At 40.9% G+C, this 22346-nt stretch overlaps 1 protein-coding gene across 1 annotated transcript in view; it reads left to right on the forward strand.

The window, feature by feature from the left end:
* Positions 1–15: 15 nt before the first annotated feature.
* Slc10a7 (solute carrier family 10, member 7) overlaps positions 16–22346 on the forward strand; it is a 170397-nt gene continuing 148066 nt past the window's right edge. The window contains exons 1-4 of the mRNA XM_013029562.1: positions 16–170; positions 3724–3806; positions 11118–11254; positions 15541–15616. Of these exons, the coding sequence (XP_012885016.1) occupies positions 71–170; positions 3724–3806; positions 11118–11254; positions 15541–15616 (396 nt within the window). The 5' untranslated portion in view covers positions 16–70. The remainder of the gene's footprint in view (positions 171–3723; positions 3807–11117; positions 11255–15540; positions 15617–22346) is intronic.

Below are 22346 nucleotides of genomic sequence, written 5' to 3' on the forward strand. Positions count from 1 at the left end.
GGCTCGAGCGAGCGCGGCTTGAGGAGGAGGCGAGGCCCGCGGAGCCCCGCAGCCCGCCCGCCGGAGCAGCATGAGGCTGGCGGAGCGGCTGCGCAAGGACTGGTTCCTGGTGGGCATCGTGGTGGCCATCGCCGGCGCCAAGCTGCGGCCGTCGGTGGGCGTGAACGGGGGTGAGTGCGGGCGCGGGGCGGCGCGGGATTAGCTGGGACGAGCCGGGGTTCGAGTCCCGGCCCCTTCCCTGCAGCTGTCCGCCGCTGCTCTCCGCGCCCAGCCGTTAACCGAGACCGGAGCTCAGTCCCCGGCTCCCAGAGCAGCCGCCTCTTCCCAGGGGACTCCAGGTGCCAACCAGGAGTCAGTCCTGGAGCGCAGTCCCCCGGCTGTCAGCAGCATGCAGGCGCAGGACCCTGACTGTCTGGGAAAGCCTGCCGGTGCCCCGGTGGGGACCTCATTGTCTCAGGGTGTCTCCAACTCCTCCCGCCCTCCGTGGTAAAGAATCCATAAAAGACCAGAAAGGTCTAGGTGGGGGAAAAAAATCAGGAAGAGGGGCCCCTCCCTGTGCCCACCTGGGTCTGGGGGGGCCGGGGTGGGGAGTTGGAGGTCAGCGTCTGCAGGCACCGCCCCCTCCATGCAGGAGTGACACGTTGCACTCCTCCATGCAGGACAGCGCTGCCGCCGGCTGGCAGCTGTGTGGGTGTGGGTGTGGGTGTGTGTGCGCACAGAGGTGTAGCTAGCAGTTGCTGGACGATGGGAGCTTTGTGACACCCCCCTCACACCCATGGGGCCCTGCATGTACCATTAACCCTTTGCACCTCCCCCCCCAACTTTAGGCAGCCTGGTCTTGCTTCTCTGAAGCAAGGGTGGAATTTCTGCCCCCCTCTCTCTCTTGGGCCTTGCTGGTAAAGTTTACACCTTGGGGGACTTAACAACTCGGTGGTTCAGGGCAGGCAGAAGAGAATCTACACCACACACAGCCCGTCATCATCTTTGGGCAGAGTCTCTCCTACCTGTAAGGCAAGCACCCCACTTGCTGAGCCAGCTCCTTTTTGTGTGCATCTTGTCCAAAGAAAGAAGAGTCTCCCATAACTTTGCCACGACTGACTTCCCATCAGTGATCTTCTGGCCCTGGCTCCTGACACACCATATTTTTGTAGAGCTGGATGTCTGAATGTTGTGTCTTTTTGCTGACTTGGTGCTGGAAATGAATGAAAAGAGCTCCAGGGGGAGTCAGTGGCTCCTCCTTCCCTGTTCTTTCACTAAGAAGTAGCTTCTGGAAACGTTTTAAGTTTAGTTATTTTAACAAAGATCTAGGCCTTGAAAGCATTTTGTTGGTTTCAAAATGTTTTCCTTTTCTTCTATATCCAGTGTAGTACACAGTGTTAGACTAGATACCTTCTCGATGACACAGAAATCACAAGTTCGTTTGGTTTTTGACACAGCTCTCTCTGGGAGCTTTTGGGAAAGTCGTGAAAAATCGGTCATTTCAGGTTCTGTCAAATAAAGAACACCCTGTCCCCAGAATTGAGTACTCAGTAAACATGAAAGCTGAGAGTGTTAATCCCGGCTACACGGGTGGCCATAGGTGTGATCAAGGTGTGAGGCCCACGTAGGCAAGAGCTGGAGGCCCTGTCAGCAAAGTAACTAAAGGAACTGGATTGCCCGTGGTGTGGTTTGGCAGTGCTGCTGAGTGGTGAAATCACTTCCTGGGACTTCCTCCGAGGAGCTACTTTGACACCTATTCTGTCATCTTGTTTGTTCTCTTGGATTATGCTTGCTGAGGTTTTGTCATATTATTGTGTCTTAGAAATCTTGCTTCCTGTTTCCACTGGCTCTGATGGTATTAATATAGGATAGCTCGAAGTGCTTTTGCTAATTCAGAAAGAATAGAAGTAGCATGCTAAGAGCTGAAGGGAACTTACCAAGTATTTGAAGTCAGCATCTCTCCCTCCCTGCCTGCCTTTCTTTGCTGGGATGCTGGGGATTGAAACCAGAGCCTCACACATGCTGAGCACAAGCTCTGCCATCCAGTTACATTCCCTGAACACAGCATGCTTTTTATATAGGACACTGAAGTCCAAGACCTTGTGTGACTGCAAGGCAATTTTCCTCTTGTGAGAATACAGTGATTGGGGCCAGGGTTTCAGCACAGTGGTGGAGTTCTTGCTAAGCATGCACAAGGACCTGGGGTCAATTCCCCCCCCCCCCCAGTACCATAAACCAAGCAATTAACTGATCAACCAGCCAGCCAAACAACCAGTTACTGAGTTAGTAACTAGTATATAATCCAATAAGATCTTAACTTGTTATATCAAGCAATGATCCTATTTCCAAAATAAAGCCACATTTACGATTATCTGGTGAGTGTAAATTCTGGGAGAACATTACTCAATCCAGTTCAAGAGGGTTGGGTAGAATGTCAAGTATGAGATGACCTCATATTTAAAATGTTAGTATATATTAGTGTTTCTCACCCTGGGCACTTGAACATTTTGGATGTGATAATGTGTGGGAGCAGCTGTTGTGTCCTCCAGAGTAATTAGCACAATTCCTGGTCTTTGCACACTAGATGCAGGAGCAAACCTTTCTCACCAGCTTATGACAAAAAAGAGTTTCCAACCTTTGCTAGATACATAGTGGAAACACGGCACAATAGCTACCTCTGCTACTGACCGGCTGCTTGTACTGGTTAAAAAACAGCAACAACAAAAAAACCAAAGGCCACTCCGAATTTCATGTTTTAAATGCACAGTGATTCTTTGGTTAGCACATTCCGTTTTCTAGTTGATTGTGTACAAGTCGCAAATAATGCTTTTTCAGGGTGTTTTTCTCTGTTGTCCTCACAAAAATGTATGCGCTGATGTCAGCCCAGGGCCAGGCCTGTCTGGTTTACCCCAGGGTCCCCAGAGTTCACTATAGTCACAGTAGTATATTTTCAGGTATTCTATGTGAAGCATCTCATCCACATAGTAAATACTTAGAACATAGTACTTTTTGGAAGAACTGAATACATAGGTGAATTTCTCTCTCTCTCTTTCTTTCTTCCTGAACTCTGGGCCTGGATGCTGTCCCTCAGCTCTTCAGCTCAAGTCTAGTGCTCTACCACTTGAGCCACAGCACCACTTCCGGCTTTTTCTCCTTATGGGGTGCTGAGGAATGGAACCCAGGGCCTCATGCATGCAAGGCAAGCACTCTATCACTGAGCCACCTTACCAGTCCTCTTTCTGTCTGTCCGTCTGTCTATCTGTCTATCTTTTTGTTCTAGAAGAAATAAGATACCATTTGTCAAATCAGAGAAGGCCACTTCATTCACTACCTGGAGATGTTTTGATGGAGAAGTCACTTAGTTAGATGTGCTTAGGACCTGGGTTGGATACTGTTGCTTACTTGAGCTCTTTTATTCTTCTGGACAGTTCTGCTCTTTACCCTTGAAAATCAAGGACTTTCACTTTCAAGTTAGGCTGCATCACAGCAAATGATGAACTCTGGCTATAGGACACTCTGTTAATAATGTAGACACTGTTAATATTTTTTTCTTTAACTCTTTTTTTTTTAATTGTGAAAATACCGTACAGAGGGGTTACAATTACATGGGCAAGGTAATGAGTACATTCTTATCAAGCATTGTTTATAACATCTACTCTCCTCCAATACAGTCCTCTTGCATACCAAGTTATTTACTGCAAACTCCTTACAAACAATAACTCCTTTTTTTCTTCCTCTTTTTAGGGCCACTGAAGCCAGAAATAACCGTATCCTACATTGCTGTTGCCACAATATTCTTTAACAGTGGACTGTCATTAAAAACAGAGGTACTGTCACTTATGGGGCACATGAAAAACAGTGAAGAAAATTTAATTTATACTGAGAGTCTTGAAATTTCAGCATCATTTTGTAAACCATTTATCCCTATATAGGGATATAGTATGACAGAAGATAATTTGGGCTTTAACAAAGGACTTGTATTTTGTTTCAGCATACAGAAAGTCTATAGTTGAATAGCATGAGTACTGAGAATGGGGTAGAATGCTCTTTTTTGAGTCCTGAGAATGGGGTAGAATGCTTTTTTTTTTAAATCATTTTTATGAAGCAAGTTATATATAAATGTTATCCTAATGAAGAGATAATATCAACTATCAATGAAACAGAAAACAAGAGTATAAAAGATAATATATCTTACCTATTAACTTGGAAAAAGTTAAGCTATCCAGTAGTACTAAGAATTAAGAAGGTGTAGTTTTTTTTAATTTTTTTTTTTATTGTAAAGATACTATACAGAGGGTTACAGTTACATGAGTGAGGTAATGAGTACACTTCCTCTTGAACATTGTTACCCCCTCCATTGTTTTCCCCCTACCATCCCCTCCCTCCCTCCCTTCCCCGAGGTTCTTTTTTTTTTTTATTGTGATTAAGTGATTACATACTTTCCGGAATTTCACAGTATTGTGGAATAATGATGCTCATTTAAAGTCACAAGTTCATTCTAACTTTCCTGGAGCAAATTGTCTATCACAGTCTGTAACATATAACGGTGTTCACATGTTATACACCATATATGTGATCAGCAGCGTGGGGATATTTAGTAGTAGTTCAACCAGATGAGCAGGAGTTCTTTGTTTCTTAAGTCCTGTTAGTTTTGTCATATCACCTAACATTTTGGATTTAGCATCCACTTATCAGGGAGACCATGTACTGTTTGTCTCTTCGTTGTTGGCTTACCTCGCTCAACATGATTCCTTCTAGCTCCATCCATTTAGAAGGTGTAGTTTTTTAAAAATTAGTTTTGAAGCAGGGCACTGGTACCTAATGTCTGTAATCCTAGCTATTCAAGAAGCTAAGAACTGAGGATTGTGGTTCAAAGCCAGCCTGGATGGGAAGGTCTATGAAATTCTTCTCTTCAATTAACTACACAAAGCTGGAAGTGGTGCTGTGCCTCAAGTGGTAGAGCACTAGCTAGTGTTGAGTACAAAAGCTCAGAGACAGCACTCAGGCTCAGAGTTCAAGCTCCAGTATCAGCACCAAAAAACTTAGTTATGACTGAAATATTAATGCATAAAAGTTATGAGTGACTTAAGAGTGACTGTTTTTAATATGGTAGCTTCCTCAAATTGTAAAAAGGAAGGTGATATCTACACTTGGATACACTTGAGGTTTAATTGGATTTCCATTTTTTGTTTTTTGGTAGTCCTAGGGCTTGAACTCAGGGCCTGGGCACTGTCCCCGAACTTCTTTTGCTCTCGGCTAGCACTCTACAGCCACAGTGCCACTTCTAGCCTTTTCTGTTTATGTGGTACTGAGGACTCAAACCCAGGGCTTCATGCATGCTAGGCAAGTACTCTACCACTAAGCCACCTTCCCACCTCTCCCTCTAGCTTCTTTCATGAATCATCTTTTGTTCCCATGACTCATGCTGCTCAAGTAATGTTTGTGATTTCAACTTTTAAGTAATTGTTATTTCAAAGCATATTCATGCCTCGTGTATTGGTAGTTTTAAGATAAAAATTGGTGTCTTTCCTCCAAAATCACCATCTGTCACACTCATAGGTAAGGTTATGTACTGATGCAGTTTTGTCTGAAAAGACGATTTTCTTTATAAAAGTAAAGAAATAGAGATATTTTTGTATTTTAAAGAGGAATGAATAGAATTTGTGATTGTTTCATCATATAAAGTAATTTAACAGATATGGATACAATTGTACTGTAAGCATTTTTTTAAATGGCTTTTGAAGTTAAAATCAGGGTTTAGCCTCATGTTTTGCCTATGTTTATTTTTTATTTTTAAATTTTTATTTATTTATTTATTTATTTTGGGTCCGGTCGTGGGGCCTCAACTCTGGGCTTGGGCGCTGTCCCTCAGCTCTTCAGCTCAACGCTAGTGCTCTACCACTTGAGCCACAGCACCACTTCCGGTTTTTTTCTTTTTGCTTATGTGGTGCTGAGGAATCAAACCCAGAGCCTCATGCATGCAAGGCAAGTGCTCTACCACTGAGCCACCTTCCCAGCCCCTATTTTTTTTTTAACATATGATTTGAATGAAATTTAGTATCTCTTTCTTAGGTGACCCTGTTAAAAGTATGGGGGAAAATATGATTTTACTACATTGATGCATTCCATAGGTTAGTCTAAATCTTTTTACAGGGTATCTCTTGATATACAGAGATCCAACTCTCAGTATTCTCACGGATTACTTGATATAGGAAGGGATTTCCTAAAGCCAGTTCCAGTTCTATAAATAGGGTTTTTATGAATGAATCATTTTTATAAGACATTGCCTTTTCCTTGTCAACCCTGAATTGTGAAATTGGCTGATCAAATGTGTGTATGTGTATGGGGATGGGTGGGGGGTGGGGGCGTGGCACAGAAGCTAGCTGCCACACTGTGGTGCTGGACGGATGTGAGCTGGAGCCCTTCCTGCTGTCCTGGCTGGTGTCTGGTGGAGCAGCTGCCATACCCAGGTCTTCTTCTAGGGACATTGCTCTAACTATGTCCCCCTGGTGGCTGCCTAATGGCTACAGCTGTTACATATACCATGGGAAATCTGGCAGGGAGACACCATGTCTCTCACTCCTTAGCTTCTTACTCAATGCTGTTCTGTAAAGCAGCCAACCTGGAGGGATGCAACCATAAAGGAAGGAAGAATGCCGCAGCTCTGAGCATTGCTGTATGGCCTCACTTCTGTAAGCACCTAGGAAACCTGTGGAGAGCCATCTAGCTGAGTTGGATTGGGTGATGAGAGGCCTTGATCTTGTGCTTCCTCGTGGCATTGGAGTAGCCATCAAAGCTGTGTGTTCCATCAAAGACCCTTTTCAAACCAAGACAACATCATGTCATTTTCAAAAGCCGTTTAACTTAAACATGCTAGATTGCATCATCTTATGATATCAGGCCATCTCTAGGCACTGCTGTGTTTTTGGCAGCCGGTTTTAGACTAGGAGAGAGATAACTGTCTTGTTTGCTTTTTTTTGGGGGGGGGGTCCGGTCGCGGGGCCTGAACTCTGGGCCTGGGCGCTGTCCCTCAGCTCTTCAGCTCAAGGCTAGTGTTCTACCACTTGAGCCACAGCGCCACCTCCGACTTTTTTCTTTTAGCTTATGTGGTGCTGAGGAATCGAACCCAGGGCCTCAGGCATGCAAGGCAAGCACTCTACCACTGAGCCACCTTCCCAGCCCCTCTTGTTGTTTACTTTTTAGTCAATAATCCTAATTTAGTTTCAGCTAGGACTTTATTTGTGTGTTTTATTCCTGGAAGAGTTTATTTGTGTACTCTGAAGATACTCTAAATTATTATTGACTTACATGTATTTGGAAGTGTTTGTGTCAGTTCTATTCAAGTTTGATTTATATTGATTATTTCATGTAGCATCACTCATACATTGATTAACTGATGAATGTTCTAATACCTATTTGACTATTTCTGAAAATTATGAAGGATACTATGCTAATGGGATGCTAAATCTTCATTTTTATGGGTGTTGATTTCTAGTTTTTGAAATGCTAAAAAATGTGGAGGAGGTAAGATGGGGAAAAGGCAGAGTAATAAAAAGAATGAATCTGATCAATGTATAAATACAGATAAAGTGTCAAGTTTCTGAAATCTTGTAATATTGAAGCAAGGCCACATTTTTAATGTCCTTTATATTCAGATAACTTCTCACCAATTGTGTCAGGAGGATTTGTCACCAAGGACATAGTTAACTGGCTGTGACTACAAGGCACTGTACTTAATGCTGACAGACAGATGACCAAGGGGCTCAGGGCCTAAAAGGGTCCCCGATAGGGCAGAATAGTCAGTTAGATTTACCCCCATTTTCCTGAGCCAATTTTGATTAAAAAAAAACTGCCGTAGGTGAAAAATATAGCAGATTCTAAATTTGTGGCTCATGCTGCTTTTTTAATCCTAGAGTTATGAGGCTGACTCACACACAGAAACGGGATCTGACAAAGGCCACAAAAGGGCTGGAAGGGAAATCGGTATGCAATGAACGCCTTTCTACATCACTACGTCAAGCTCAGAGCTGTAGTTTCACACAGCTCTGGTGCTGGGTGAGACTCCGGTATAATCACATTATGCGAACTCTCTCCTAAGTTGATTTGAACAGAATTTGACCTGCATTACATATGAACAAACAAGATAGCCTGCTGAGTCAACTTTTTAATTATTCACGATGGCATGTATGTAGAATAATACTGTTTTAGGTTTCAGAGGGTCTACTTGGAGATATGTGGTTTTGTTCTGTTTTTCCCAGTATTACCTTCTTGGACCTTTGTGGTATGAAAAAGACATGAAATTGTGCAAGCCTGGTTCAAGCTGCTTGTACATTCTCGTTATTTTGATGAATTAATGAATTAATTTTCATACGCTTGGCTTGATTGTTTGACTAGTGTGCCACCACTTGTGTCACTTTTGTTTTGTGTGTGCCATTCTGGAGCTTGCTCTCAGGTTCTAGGTGCTTTCCTTGAGCTTCTGTGCTCAAGGCTAGCACACTACCATTTGAGCCCCTTGGTACTTAATTGGAGATAAGAGCTTGGACTTTCTTGCCTGGCTGGCTTCAAACTGTGATCATCAGGCCAGGCGCTGGTGGCTCATACCTGTAATCCTACCAACTCAGGAGGCTGAGATCTGAGGATCACTGTTCAAAGCCAGCCTAGGCAGGAAAGTCCATGAGACTCTTATCTCCAATTAACCACCAGAAAACCAGAAGTGGGGCTGTGGCTCAAGTGGTACAGCACTTGCTTTGAGCTGAAGAGCTGAGGGACAGCACCCAGGCCCAGAGTTCAAGCCCTATAACCAACAAAACAAACTGTGATCATCAGATTTCAGCCTCCTGAGTAGCTGGGAATACAGGTGTGAGCCATCAGTGCCTGGCTGAGTGAGGTATCTTGCCCTACATTGTACTGGTAATTTTGGAGACAGAATCTCATAGACTCTTCTTCTGCCCAGCCTGGGTTCAAACCATGATCCTCCAGATCTCAGCCTCCTGAGTCGAGGATTACAGACATAAGCCACTAATGCCCAGTTTATGCTAGTTATTAATCCCATGAATATTCATCCCAAATGAATAGCTGCCAGTTTTTTTTGTAGGCTTTCTCTTCATTCTAGTGCCTGTTTGGTTGGCAAAACTTTTTAGTTTGATACAGTCTCATATTTCAGATCTTGTTTTTATTTGCTGAATTATTAATTATTGAGGAATTGCTGAATTCCTGAAGTTTTCCTGTAGTAGTTTCAAAGTTCTAGGTTTTACTTTAAGGCCTTTGACCCACTTTGAAATGTTCTCATTACAGGATGGAGACAGTAATCTAATCTCAGTATTCACATGTGGATATCCAGTTTTTCCAGAACCATTTGCTCAAGAAACTCTTTTTCTGCAACCTTTGCTTTTGGCACCTTTGTCAAAAGTCATCTGACTATAACTGTGTGGGCTTATGTTTGGGTCTTCTCTTCTTTTCCATTCATCTGTATGTCTATTCTTGTGCTACTGCCATGCTGTTTTTGTCCCTATGGCTGTATAGTATAGTTTGAAGTCAAGTATTGTACTTTTCACCGTCTCTTGTTTTGCTCAGGATTGCTTCTGCTATTTGAGGTCTTTTGTGTTTCTTGTAGGACTGAACTTTAGGACTGATTATTTTCTACTTTAAAGGATACTATTGGCATTTTTGTCTTCAGATTGTTTTCCATAGTGGAGCCACTTTTACAGTGTCAATTCTGCAAATCTGTGAACATGGGCTGTATGTCTTCTGGTGTGTTCTTCTGTTTCTTTCTTCAAGGTTTTGTAATTTTTATTGTAGAAGTCTTCCACCAATCTTAGTTAAACACATTCCTACTTGTCTTATCTTACTAGAGGCTAGGGATGGGCATTGTAGTTGTATTTATAAACTGTGAGTTTCTGGCACCTTTGCATATGCTGCCATGATTGCTTGCTTTTTTTTTTTTTTAAAGGTCTATGCTTTTTTCTACTACTTTCCACATTTGTTTTATTCCATCTAACACAAATTCAAATGCTATGTGTAAGTTCATATTGTATTAGAATCTTGGAGGTTAACTATTCCCTGTAGGCTGTGAGATTCCTAATACTTGCCTTGTTCTTCTCTGGCAGCTGTGCGATACTGTGGGAGCAGATATAGGGTTTCTGGTTCCAGGAGAGGCTTGCTACTGATCTTCATCGAGTACTAATGCCCAACCTCAATGTCCTCATTCCTGACTCAGAAGTTCTGATTTTTATCTAATGTGATCCTCATGAGGATTAAATAAGATTGTAAAGGGGCAGGCTCGGATCCCAGCATACACTGGTTACTCCAGTGGAGAAATGCAATGAATACACAGATTATTATGGAGGAAAACCTCTTACAAATTTCAATAACATCTTGCCCAGTTAACGCCTTTATTCATTTAGTAGAATGAGTAAAGATGTCTATATTTAATTAAAATGTAGTAACTGCTGCTAAGATAGTTTTACTTGTTTTAAAGGTTTTTTTTTCTGTATTTAAAAATGTTTGTTTTTAATGTTGTTTTCAAATCTACACTAATGTAAAGATAGCTTATACTAACTGTGTTGTATCTTATTCAGTGGGTACAGATCATGCCTGAGTGGAATATATATTTTTAAATGGGTGAGATAAAAGTATATATGCGGGACAAATACATATTTTCACTTGTTTTATGTTTGATGTAATAGTTGAACTGGCCGTAGATTTTATGAAAATCTTTTCTGTCATTAAAAATGTTACCTGTGGGGGCTGGGAAGGTGGCTCAGTGGTAGAGCACTTGCCTTGCATGCCTGAGACCCTGGGTTCAATTCCTCAGCACCACATAAGCAAAAAGAAAAAAGCCAGAAGTGGTGCTGTGGCTCAAGTGGTAGAGTGCTAGCCTTGAGCTGAAGAGCTGAGGGACAGTGCCCAGGCCCAGAGTTGAGGCCCCACGACCGGACCCAAAAAAAAAAAATGTTACCTGTGCCACACACAGAATTTTCTAAATTTGAATTATTAGAGCATATTGTTTACTTAAAGCCTGGCTTTTTTATATAAGCTTATAAAGATTTGAATAATGAAATAACTCAAATAAACTTACTTTAGTGGAAATCTTTGTTCAGACATCCTTTTCTTACCTTTTTGTGCCTTCATTTTTCTAGGAGCTGACGAGTGCTTTGGTGCATTTAAAACTACATCTCTTTATTCAGATCTTTACGCTTGCATTCTTCCCAGCAACGATATGGCTCTTTCTTCAGATTTTATCAATCACAACCATCAATGAATGGCTGTTAAAAGGGTATGTTTGAATCTTTTAACTGGACATTTTTAGTGACACTGTTTCTATGGCAACTATATGCCAAAGGACTTTTGTCTATGCCATCTTACAGGGAAAGAAAAATACTTAACCTTATGCTTTAAGACAACAGTGTCTGCAAGAACACAAAAATATTGATACAGAATCTCAGTACACATCCCCATGCTTAATCTTAAGGTACTAGGATACACTCTTTTCTGGGAAATTTCGAGTAGTCTTGGGAGAAAATTAGAAGAAACTTGAAAATGGAAGGCCTATATCCATGGCAATGTAGATTAACTTGATTGCCTTACCTTTGCCAAATGCATCTGTGTACTGATAATGTCTGAGTAGAATATACATACATATATATATATATGTATACACACACACATACATATTTAAGTGGGTAAGAAAATTATATGTGTGGGATGAGTGTTTATATTTTCACTTGTTTTACATTTTATCTACTAGTTGAATTGATAGGAGAGTTTATTTTCCATCATTAAAAACGTTACCATATACCAGACATGGTGGCACTCACTTGTAATCCCATTACTTTGAGAGCCAAGCGAGGTGGAACACATTTGGAAGTGAGCCTGGCACTCAGGAGGCTGAGGCAGGGAGAGTCTGAGCTTGAGGTCCACTTGGGCTGCATGGTGAGACTTCATCTCAAAACCAAACAAAATCTGAAGAAGGGAATGGAAGGAAGAAGGAAGGGAGGTAGAGAAGGAAGGAGAGTTCAGGGAAGGGGATGAGAGGAGGAAGGCAAAGAAAAGAAGCAAGAAGGAGGAAGAAAAAAGGAAGGAGGGAGAGGAAAGAAAGAAGGACGGAAAGAAGGAAGGTAGGAAGATCAAGATGATAGCATTGTACTAGCATTTTATGAGAAGTACAGCACTTGCGATGTCTATATACTAAATAAAGCAAGCATGTAGTTCTCATCTTGGGAGGTTATGCCTAAAGGCATATACATGCCTCTTGCCTCATTTAGAGAGAGCTCTTTCCTGCTTGCTTTGTTTTCCCCACCCCCTCCACAGTCTCAGAGTACACACCACAAAGTTAACTTGAGGGAGTTGCAAATGCTTCTCTCAGGATCGTGTTGAAATAAAAGTATTCCGAGCACAAGTTCCCCTGCCCCCACATTGCTGTAGACAGCATGGAGGTGAGCTCATTCAGCACACTTGTGACTGTCTAGACATGAGTAAAAACCGTCTGCTAAGGGAGGGCAGAGGAAAGAACGTGAAGGGTGAATTTATGAAGATCAAGTGGAGACATCTAGAACTCTAAAGTCTCATACTGGATTATTAGGTAAAACTTAGTTCCTCTGATCTGAAAGAGAGAAATTCATTCTTTTGAATGGCATAGGGATTATCAATAAAAACAATGTAATACCTACTTCAGATTTTCTAAGAAAGAGGTTAAATATTCTCACACACACAGAGAACTGAAAGAGGTGACAGATATGTTATTTAGCTTGATTATAGCAATCATTTCACAGTGTAAACACTTATTAAAACACCATTTGGAGCCAGGTGTGGTGGGGCATGCCTATAATCTCAGCCGTTGGGAAGCCGAGGTTGGAGAAATGGTGAATTCCAGGCCAGCGTGAATTAAATAGCATGTTCAAGGTGAGGCCCTCCACGCTTCAAACCAAACCAAACCTAAACGTACTTACTTTTTGTCAGTTATACCTCAATAAAACTTTAAAAAATATATAAATTGAGCAGAAGATATGTTTAGTTTGAGAGGGTAGCCTATAAACTTGTGGATAATAGGACTAGAATGGAAATTTGGAAGTATTCCTACAGATTAAAATATTTTAAGATTGCAAAGAATGCCACAAAGATAACAGAAAAACAGAATAGGCTGGTTTAAAAGATAAGAGATAAACAACCAGCTGAAATGTGGAAGAAAGCGAAGAAAGAAATGAGAAAGGAGAATATAAGTCCAAATGAATATGGAAGACAGGAGATTGGCTGGCCTTGAATTAGCCATCCTAATTTATGCTTGTGCTTAAAGTGGCCACGGACCACCTTTATGATCACTGTTTTTTATATCGGTAGTAGGGGCAGAAATCTAATTCCAGAAGAGTGTGCTGTGTGCCACAGAGGTAGCACGCTCCTTAAAGAAAGTCAACCATGAAATGTAAGGAAGAGTGTGGGAGAGGATCTTAAAGCAACAGTACCAGTGTTGCTGTTATCTTAATTTGTGTATTGCATCTCCAAAGGCAAGAGTAAGGGTTGTCTTAGGCTTTTCCCTATTCCCTTAGAGAGTCTCTTAGGGAGAGAGTCTCCTTAGGGAGAAAGGACATGCCTATGGAGCTTATGGAGCTTTTTAGAAAGATGGGGAGAATTATTATTCTTGCTACTTGAAAGGAAAGGGCTGAGAGGGAGGAAAAGATTCAACAAGTTGAAAGGTTTGAAGGAACCTGAGGGGGACCTGTCTCTAGATTTGGTGGCAGGGGACACAGAAGGCAGAGAGGCCCCAGGAGGCTGTGTGCTAAGTAAATCCTTGATCTTGGATGCCAGAATAAAAGTTAATGGACAAGTGAACTGACCTTCTCTCTTAACTTCAGTTTTTCATTACCATGAGAATGACAGTCATACCTATTTCACCAACTTGTAAGGAACACGTGAGATGTTGTGTAAGGTGAACTACAAATGGTTGGTGCTCACCATTAGTTGGTGAGGATCCTGGCAGCCCCAAAGGAAGGTCAGAGATGGCTATTACACAGACTCCTTTAGCCTCATTTAGGGAAATAGACCACTGCAGAAGCCTCAGCTGGGTATACTTGGGTCCTGGTAGTCCCAGCTCTTCCAAAGACTGAGGCAGGAGAATCACTTGAGCCTGAAAGTCCAAGGCCATCCTGTGCAGAGTAGCGAGATAGAGTCTGGAACAACAACTCCCACCATACGAATACCAATATACTGAACTGAGCGAGGCGGAAATTGAATAAAGTGTTTTTTTTTTTGTTTGAATCAAGATGGATGAAAACCTTTCTTCCCTAAGCTTAGACAAGAACTTAGAATGAAACCTCTCTGTAACCATTCAGAATTTCAGTCTTAACGCTGTACGCTTGGTACTCAGGCTAGTTACTTGATCGCTCTCTGCGAGTTCTGAATAATGTGCTTTTAATTTCAGAACTTAGATGACCATTCTTTGCTTTATTTGTTTGACATACGGTTTATTTTCTACCCTAAATTAATGATCTTGGGAATATAAAGTTAATAATGTAATAAAAACTTAGAATGGCTGCCGGAATTCACCAGTGTCTGAGCCTGAGAAGTGTATGATTATGTCATGCTTATTTCTACAATAAGGTTATACTTTGATATGAAAGTTTGATAATTGCTGTTTCATAGAAAGAAATGAAAATACAAGTTTATGTTTTGTTAAGTATTTTTGAACTGTGGATGCAGTTTATAGTTTTTTTTTCTTTTTTCTTTTTTTTGCCAGTCTTGGGACTTAAACTCATGGCCTGGATGCTGTCCTTGAACTTTTTATTTGCTTAAGGCTAGCACTTGAGCAATATCTCCACCTTTGTCTTTTTGGTGCTTAATCAGAGATAATAGTCTCATAGACTTTCCTGTCCAGGTTGACTTCGAACCACAGTCCACAGAGCTCAGTAATTAGGATTACAGGTGTGTGCTCCCAACACCTACTTTACTTTTATCAAAAGACTTTCTTTCACAATTATAAGGAAGTAAGGAAAGTTTCTCTGTTTATGTATTTAGGTGTTACTAGGTAGCACAGCCTTCCTAAACGGATACGTCTCTTACCTTCATCTTCCAAGTACCTTGGGCTACAGGCATGTCCTACTATCTCCTTGTCTTTTGCTTATGAGGAAGATTTTTATTTTACTTGAAAGTAACCTAAGACTATATATACTTAACTTACTAAAGACTGTACACCCTAGAACTTGTCTTTCTTTTCTTTTTTAAACTCGGGGTCTTATGCTTATTGGACTGGTGTTTCTACCACTAGCTGTATCTCCAGTCCTGGCTTTCTCTTGTTGTTGTTACTGTTTTTTGAATTGTATCATTAGAGCATCAGAATATTCAGAGATATAGCCACCCACCTCTATGGACTCTAATGAGAGCTCAGATCCTGTACCCTTGCCATATAATTCTATGCCATGTTGCTTCACACAAAATTGTCTAGACTCAGTGGAAACTACATCAACAAACATTCTCCTACCTCAACCCCGCTATTTTAGAATGAATGTAGTGAGACCTATGTATAATGGGGGGAAAGCACTATTTACAATTGGATTTTCTTTTATTTTTCAGTTTGCAGACAGTAGGTTGCATGCCTCCCCCAGTGTCTTCTGCAGTGATTTTAACCAAGGCGGTTGGTGGAAATGAGGTGAGTCATGGGGCTAACCTGCTTTAAATGTAAAGTACACTCTGGGTTTTTATTTTGCTCAGAACTACATTTTGAACCTAAAGGAGTTGGGCTGTGGAAAACCATAATCCCAGCAGCTTACTAAAGAACTCACTGCATTTCTATACAAGATTGCTCATGAATTAGGATGATGATGAGTGGAATTTAGATTTTCAAAGAGAAAAGCAAGAGAAATAAATGAAGTATGTTGTTGATTCTCTCTCTCTCTCTCTCTCTTTCTCTTTCTCTCTCTCTGGATACTCGTACTAGAGCTTGAACTCAGGCCTGTGCACTATCCCCTGGCTTTTTTTGCTCAAGGCTGATGCTCTACCACGTCATTTCCAGCTTTTTGCTGGTTAATGGGAGGTAAGAGTCTCATGGTTTTTCTTGCCTGGGCAGTGATCCTCAAATCTTAGCCTCCTGAGTAGCTAAGACTACAGGTGTGAGCCGCCAGTGCCCACTGAGATGTGATTTTTCTGCCTCTGGAAATTGGGAGACAAAAGAACAGCAAAGTCCAAGGAAAGAGTTTTTTTTTTTTTTTTTTTTACACAAGACCCATAGATACCTTCTCCATTTCTCAATTCTTCTTTTTTTTTTTTGGGTCCAGTCGTGGGGTCTGAACTCTGGGCCTGGGCACTGTCCCTCAGCTCTTTAGCTCAAGGCTAGCGCTCTACCACTTGAGCCACAGCGCCACTTCCGGCTTTTTTCATTTTGCTTATGTGGTGCTGAGGAATCGAACCCAGGGCCTCATGCATGCAAGGCAAGCGCTCTACCACTGAGCCACCTTCCCAGCCCCTCCATTTCTCAATTCTTAAAGCAATTATAATAAAGTAAATTGGGAGGAAAAGGTACATTTTTGTTGAATGGCATGAGACAATAGCCTTAAAAAACAGAATTTAGGCCAGGTGCCTTAGATGGATTCAAAGAAATTACCCAGTAAAATAATTGCCAATAAAAAGAATTGATTTTTGAAATATTCTGTCATGAAATGAAGAGTGATTGCATCCATTTTAATTGTAACTTGCACTTTTGCAAGAAATACTCTTTGCAAGTTCAAGCTAAAAAGTGCTTTGTGGGCAGGCGCTGGTGGCTCAGGAGGCTGAGATCTGAAGATCACAGTTGTGTTTGCAGCCAGTCTGGGCAGAAAAATGTCCAAGAATCATTATCTCCAATTTACTAGGAAAAACACCAGAACCCAGTACCCTCTTCCACAGACACGATTTCTTTTTTTTATAACTTATTTTTGTTTCCATGAACCAGCTAGAATTACTAATAAGTGTTAGTAGCAGAGAGAACTCAGTGTATGCGGATACCATTTATATATAAAAATATGCCAGTATGTCCTTTAGACATTTAAAGTAGATTAAATTAAATTATACTGTAAAACTGAGAGGCCTATTTTGTGGCATTTACATTTTAAGCAATCTTTATTTAAATACTGGAAGCATGGTTAAGCTCTCATTTTTTGGTAGTTATTATTCCAGTACTTTCAATGAAAAAAATTAAAACTACATAATTATGAGTATGCTGTTGACACAGTCCAACTGATAGGGATGGTCTGTGTGTGTGTGTGTGTGTGTGTGTGTGTGTGTGTGTGTGTGTGTTGTGTATGTGTGTGGTTCCTTTTTTTAAATAATAAAAATATAATAAAGATGGAGAATTAATTTCAGTGCCAAACATAAGTAGATAGAAGTGTTATATATTGTATGTATCTGTATTTTAACTTGGGAAACGTAGGTTAAATACTTATTTATTCATTGTTTGAAATCATGTATGTTTATTTCATTTAGATATCTTCTACAAATATAAAGTTCTGTGATGAAAAAATTATTTTCCCCCCTCAAAAGACTTGCCAAGATTTTAAACCTATGAAAACCTGCTAAGAAAACCATTCCTTTTAAATCTAAGCTACTTATGCCATACAGTAACTACCCTAGGGATTTCTTTAATAAAATAAATTTCTTCTATTGAGAAACTGGGAAATTATTCCTCTATGTTTGGAGAGAGAGAGAGAGTTATGTGTTTTCATATTCTTGTGATTTATTTCTGTCTCAAGCTAGCGTTCAGTGGAAAAGGAGGAATAATGCGGTGTGGGAAAAGATACACTGTCTCCTTTTACCTTAATCTTTCTTCCTTTTGCAACCTGGAAAAGAGAATCCTTCAGCTAAAAGCCATTCTCTAAAAATATGAAGTGAGCAAAATGTCTTAACTCTTGATAAAGTAGCAAAACTATATGCCTTTGTCCAATTAGCACCTACGACCAAAACAAATAGGAGAGGAATAAAGATAAAAATTGCTGACTTCATATTTCTGAAGCAAAACAGAGAAGCAGTAAGGATCTTAATAGATAAAAGCAAGAGCAGGTCAGGTAAGTCAAAGCTGGGTGTGATAGTTACGCTAAACTCTGTTGTCTGTGGTTAAGGCAAAGCCTGGTGAGTGGCACCTTTAGCATAATGTCAGTGTACAGATTATAATTATGTTGTATAGGTTTTCTTGGTTGTACATTTTTTTCCTCCTTTTCAAAATCTATTCCATGGATTACCTGCATGAGCATTACCCGATACTGAGGGAAAAAAAATTAAGTCCTTTATACAGATGTAAACGAATACTGAATGAGAATGTCTGCTGGGTGAGACTTGAGATTCTCTTTGTTTTTATAAGTTATGAAATCCAGTATATCTACAAGTGCTAGCTATGTTAGACATGTATGCACATTGAAAATTGTACACCTCTGTGCTTAGCGTCTGAATGTAAAACTAGAACATGCTATGTAACCAGTTAACAACCACTTAAGGCATTGTTCTCTGCCATAGTGAATAGACAATAAGATCTTGTATGGAGGAGAGAGGTCATCTTTTCCTCACCAAATGGCTGTTACCCCTAATGACAGAAAATAGATGAACAAAGCTTCCCATGGCATAGGAAACTTCACAAATGAAGACTTGAAAGATCCTGAAAAAGTATACTTATTCTCTAAATCTACAGCAAGAAGTATATAGTTATAGTTATGGAGAAATGTGATGTGACAAAAAGGAATCTGACCCAATGCTATAAACTGGTGGGGCTGAGGGAAGGGTAAAAGGGGACAATGGATTTAGCAATGACTACTTGTTCAGATTATTTCTGTCTCTGTGAGACATTTCTCCTCCTTTACCCCCAGATGTGCAATGCCACACATAGCTCACAAGAGGCTCTAACAAGGGAAAAGATTAGGGAGTGGCCTTTTTAATTTATGACCTTCTCAGAGGGCCAAAGGAATGGTGTCAGAAGGATAGAAACTTGGCTTCTGAGATGCTCGTGTCTCCTTCAGTTCCAAAATATTGAGCTGCTAAGATGCCCGTATTGTTTTCTAAGTACTGGCAATTTGTGCTGGAGATTGCTTCTTTCAAAAATTTACTTTTAGTGTGATATTACACTAGTCAGAGACTCTATTTTATGTTAGAAAAAATCATTTTAGATTGATTTGAATTCTTAAATTAGTATTTTCCTATTTTAATGTAGAAAAAAAGAAAACAGGGCTGGGAAGGTGGCTCAGTGGTAGAGCGCTTGCCTTGCAGGCCAGAGGCCCTGGGTTCGATTCCTCAGCACCACATAAGCAAAAAGAAAAAAGCCGGAAATGGTGCTGTGGCTCAAAGTGGTAGAGCGCTAGCCTTGAGATGAAGAGCTGAGGGACAGCACCCAGGCCCAGAGTTCAGGCCCCACAACCGGACCCCCCCAAAAAAATGAAAGAAAGAAAACAGTTCATGTGGATTGAGTTCCACCCAGTTAGGATTTGGATTGTTTGCTATTCAGAGGCAGTTAGGTTGTTGTCTTGCCTACTATTGGTTTAAGACGCTGTGCTGCTTTTGATAGAAATATAAACAAGGCTGGCATTTTAATTATATTCTATTCATCAGGTTGAAGGACTTCAGAACCCTTTTATACATCCAAATAGATTTTAAACAAACAGTTGATTCTCGGTATAGAAGAAATGTAACAAGTAATGGTGTGTGTGTGTGTGTGTGTGTGTGTGTGTGTTTAGTGTCATCAGCAGGGTTGGTGCCCATATCTCTTCAAAGAAAATTTAAGAATCTCCTGTGTGTGTGTGTGTGTGTGTGTGTGTGTGTGTGTGTTTAGTGTCATCAGCAGGGTTGGTGCCCATATCTCTTCAAAGAAAATTTAAGAATCTCCTGAGCACAGAAAGTTTTTACACTGGTGAACTCTTTAAGTCATAGATGAAGGTCATGGCATCTGAGTGTATTTTAAAAAGATTTTCGATCTGCTTGGAAAGCAAATGAAGCACTCATTACTAACTTTAAGGGTACAGCAATGAGGTTTTTTTTTTCTTTTTTGCTAGAGGTGAAAGATCAGATCTTCACAGTCCAAATGGAGAGGAGAGGTTCAATTTCTGACTTATCAGAGAGGCAAGAACCATTTCAAAGTTATTTTGCATTATCAGTGGGGAGTTGGTCTCGCTAATCCAGTGCATGAAGATAAGATTCATTGAAACATTTATAAAGCTAGCTTGAGTCAATCTCATCAGCAGAGAGAGGGGACATGGAACAAAAAGAAAGCCCATCTGTCAGTTAAGTGTCTCTTCTTCGGCAATCACTTAGTCTTTCTGTTTCTGGCTTTCTCTTCTGTTAAATGGGTAACTGATTTTTCTGGTGGTGGAAGGTTAACAGCATCTGGAAGAGTCCTGTGGAAAGGTTGTCAGTGGTACCTTCTTGCACACTAGTAGCAGTGTATTTTTCAATCTGCTGTCTGAGAAATGGCAGTTTTCCTTCTTTGGCAGATGAAAGGGCAGGAGTAGCAGCAGCAGGAAATTCTGTGCCCTGCTCCTCTCCCGTGACCTCGAACTTTACCCTCATCTTCTGGGCTGAATTGGGTTTTTAGGAGCGCTGGAAAAAATGGATTGCATTAGTCTTAAGTAGAACTTGTTGACACATCCTTGCAATTCAGGATTCTCCCCTGTGACTCTAATGCCTTTCAGCATGTCATCAATTTCTATCACACTAAAGTAGGGGGTTCTCTTACTGGTTAGCCCTGAGTGCTAGTCCCCAAGCCCTAAGACCTGTTCTTGGTTCTCATCTTTCAGGACTGAACTACAGTCTTTGGCAGCAAGGTCAATGGCTACTATTTTCCTTCTGATCCCAGACACTGTTCTCTCCTAATTTCCTGGCTTCTCTGCCATCCCAGTGGGAATATATCACAGAGACCTGATTTGAACATACTTTCCTTAGCCGGGCAGGTGGCTGCTGGTTCTGAGTCCTTCTCTCGATAACATGTGGCCCACGCTTCCTAGTCCAAGCACGTCTCATATGTTAGTACCATTCCAACAGCTGCAGCTGACCGTGCTGTAAACCGGCCAGCACCTTTGCTGCTTCCCACCTCACCTCGGACATAGGCTGCCCTGCCTTGAAATGAGAGCAGGTGTCTGATTCCTGATTTTATCCTTACTCACCTTGTGCTCTCAGTAACTCCCAGACCTCTCTGATTCTTGGTGTATACATCTAAAGAAAAAGTTATTATTATAAATAATATTTATTTCATAGGATTGCAGATCAGGGGCTCATGGACTTGTGTAAAGGAATTTTTGCGAACGTATCAAGCAAGCCTCAGCACTGTTTTTAAGATAGAGGCTTGGCACCGATGGAGTCACTTGGGTTTTCTCCATTGGTTTTGTAAGAATTTGGTCTTTGCCAGGCACTGCACTAGTGGGTCACACCTGTAATATTAGTTACTCAGAAGGCTGAGCTCTAAAGATTAAGACTCAAAGATCATGAGACCTTATCTCCAATTAACCACCAAAAAGCCAGAAGTGGAGCCATGGCTCAATATGAGAGTGTGAACCTTGAAGTGAAAATGCTAAAGGAAAGCAACACCCAGGCTCTGAGTTCAAGCCCCAGGACACACACGCACACACACACACACACAAGTGCACACACACATACACACACACCCCTTACTTGACCCACCCCTTACTTGACCCACCCCTTACTTGACCCATTCATTCAAATATGCGCAGCTGAGCCTGATAATGTAATTCTAGCTACTTGGAAGGCAGAGGCAATAAGATAATAAGTTCAGGGGTATTCCGGGTAAAGTTAGTGTGACTCTATCTCAAAAACAAAATTAAAATGAAAGGACTGAAAGGTAGCTCAAGTGGTAGAGTGCTTGCCTAGCAAGCATTATGCTTGGTATACCAGAATAAAGACAGAATAGATTGAACAAGGTCTTAGATTAGAAATATTTACTTACTATACAAGTTCATTTTAGAGAGTCTCTTGTGGAAATCATCCACAAGATAATTGTGCTCAAAAGTGCTTCTTACTGAATGAGCTTGAGACACTGTGAACACAGAAGTTTGATTACAGTTGGAAAATGGTGTACTTTCTCAAATAAGCAGACCATGAGAGATTAATTCTGAAAAACTGAGAAACTCAGTATGTGAGATGAAACATATATGTTCTATATACTAGTTATTGTTTGAGTCTAAAATAGGTTAGCCTGTGAAAATGATGCTTTTTAGCCTTTGTGGTCCTGTTGGTGAACAACAGCAGAGACTGACATGTCTCAACTCTCACTGGGATTTGTAGTCAGTTCTTTAGAAAAAGCCTATCATCAATCTTATTGTATTTGTTTTTGTTCTAATTTCTGATCATTCAAGTTCTTGGGTTTGTGTGTGTGTGTGTGTGTGTGTGTGTGTGTGTGTGTGTGTGTGTGTGTGTGT

Source organism: Dipodomys ordii, unplaced genomic scaffold (genome assembly GCF_000151885.1).
Source record: "Dipodomys ordii isolate 6190 unplaced genomic scaffold, Dord_2.0 Scaffold119, whole genome shotgun sequence".
NCBI classification, from domain to species: Eukaryota; Metazoa; Chordata; class Mammalia; order Rodentia; family Heteromyidae; genus Dipodomys; species Dipodomys ordii.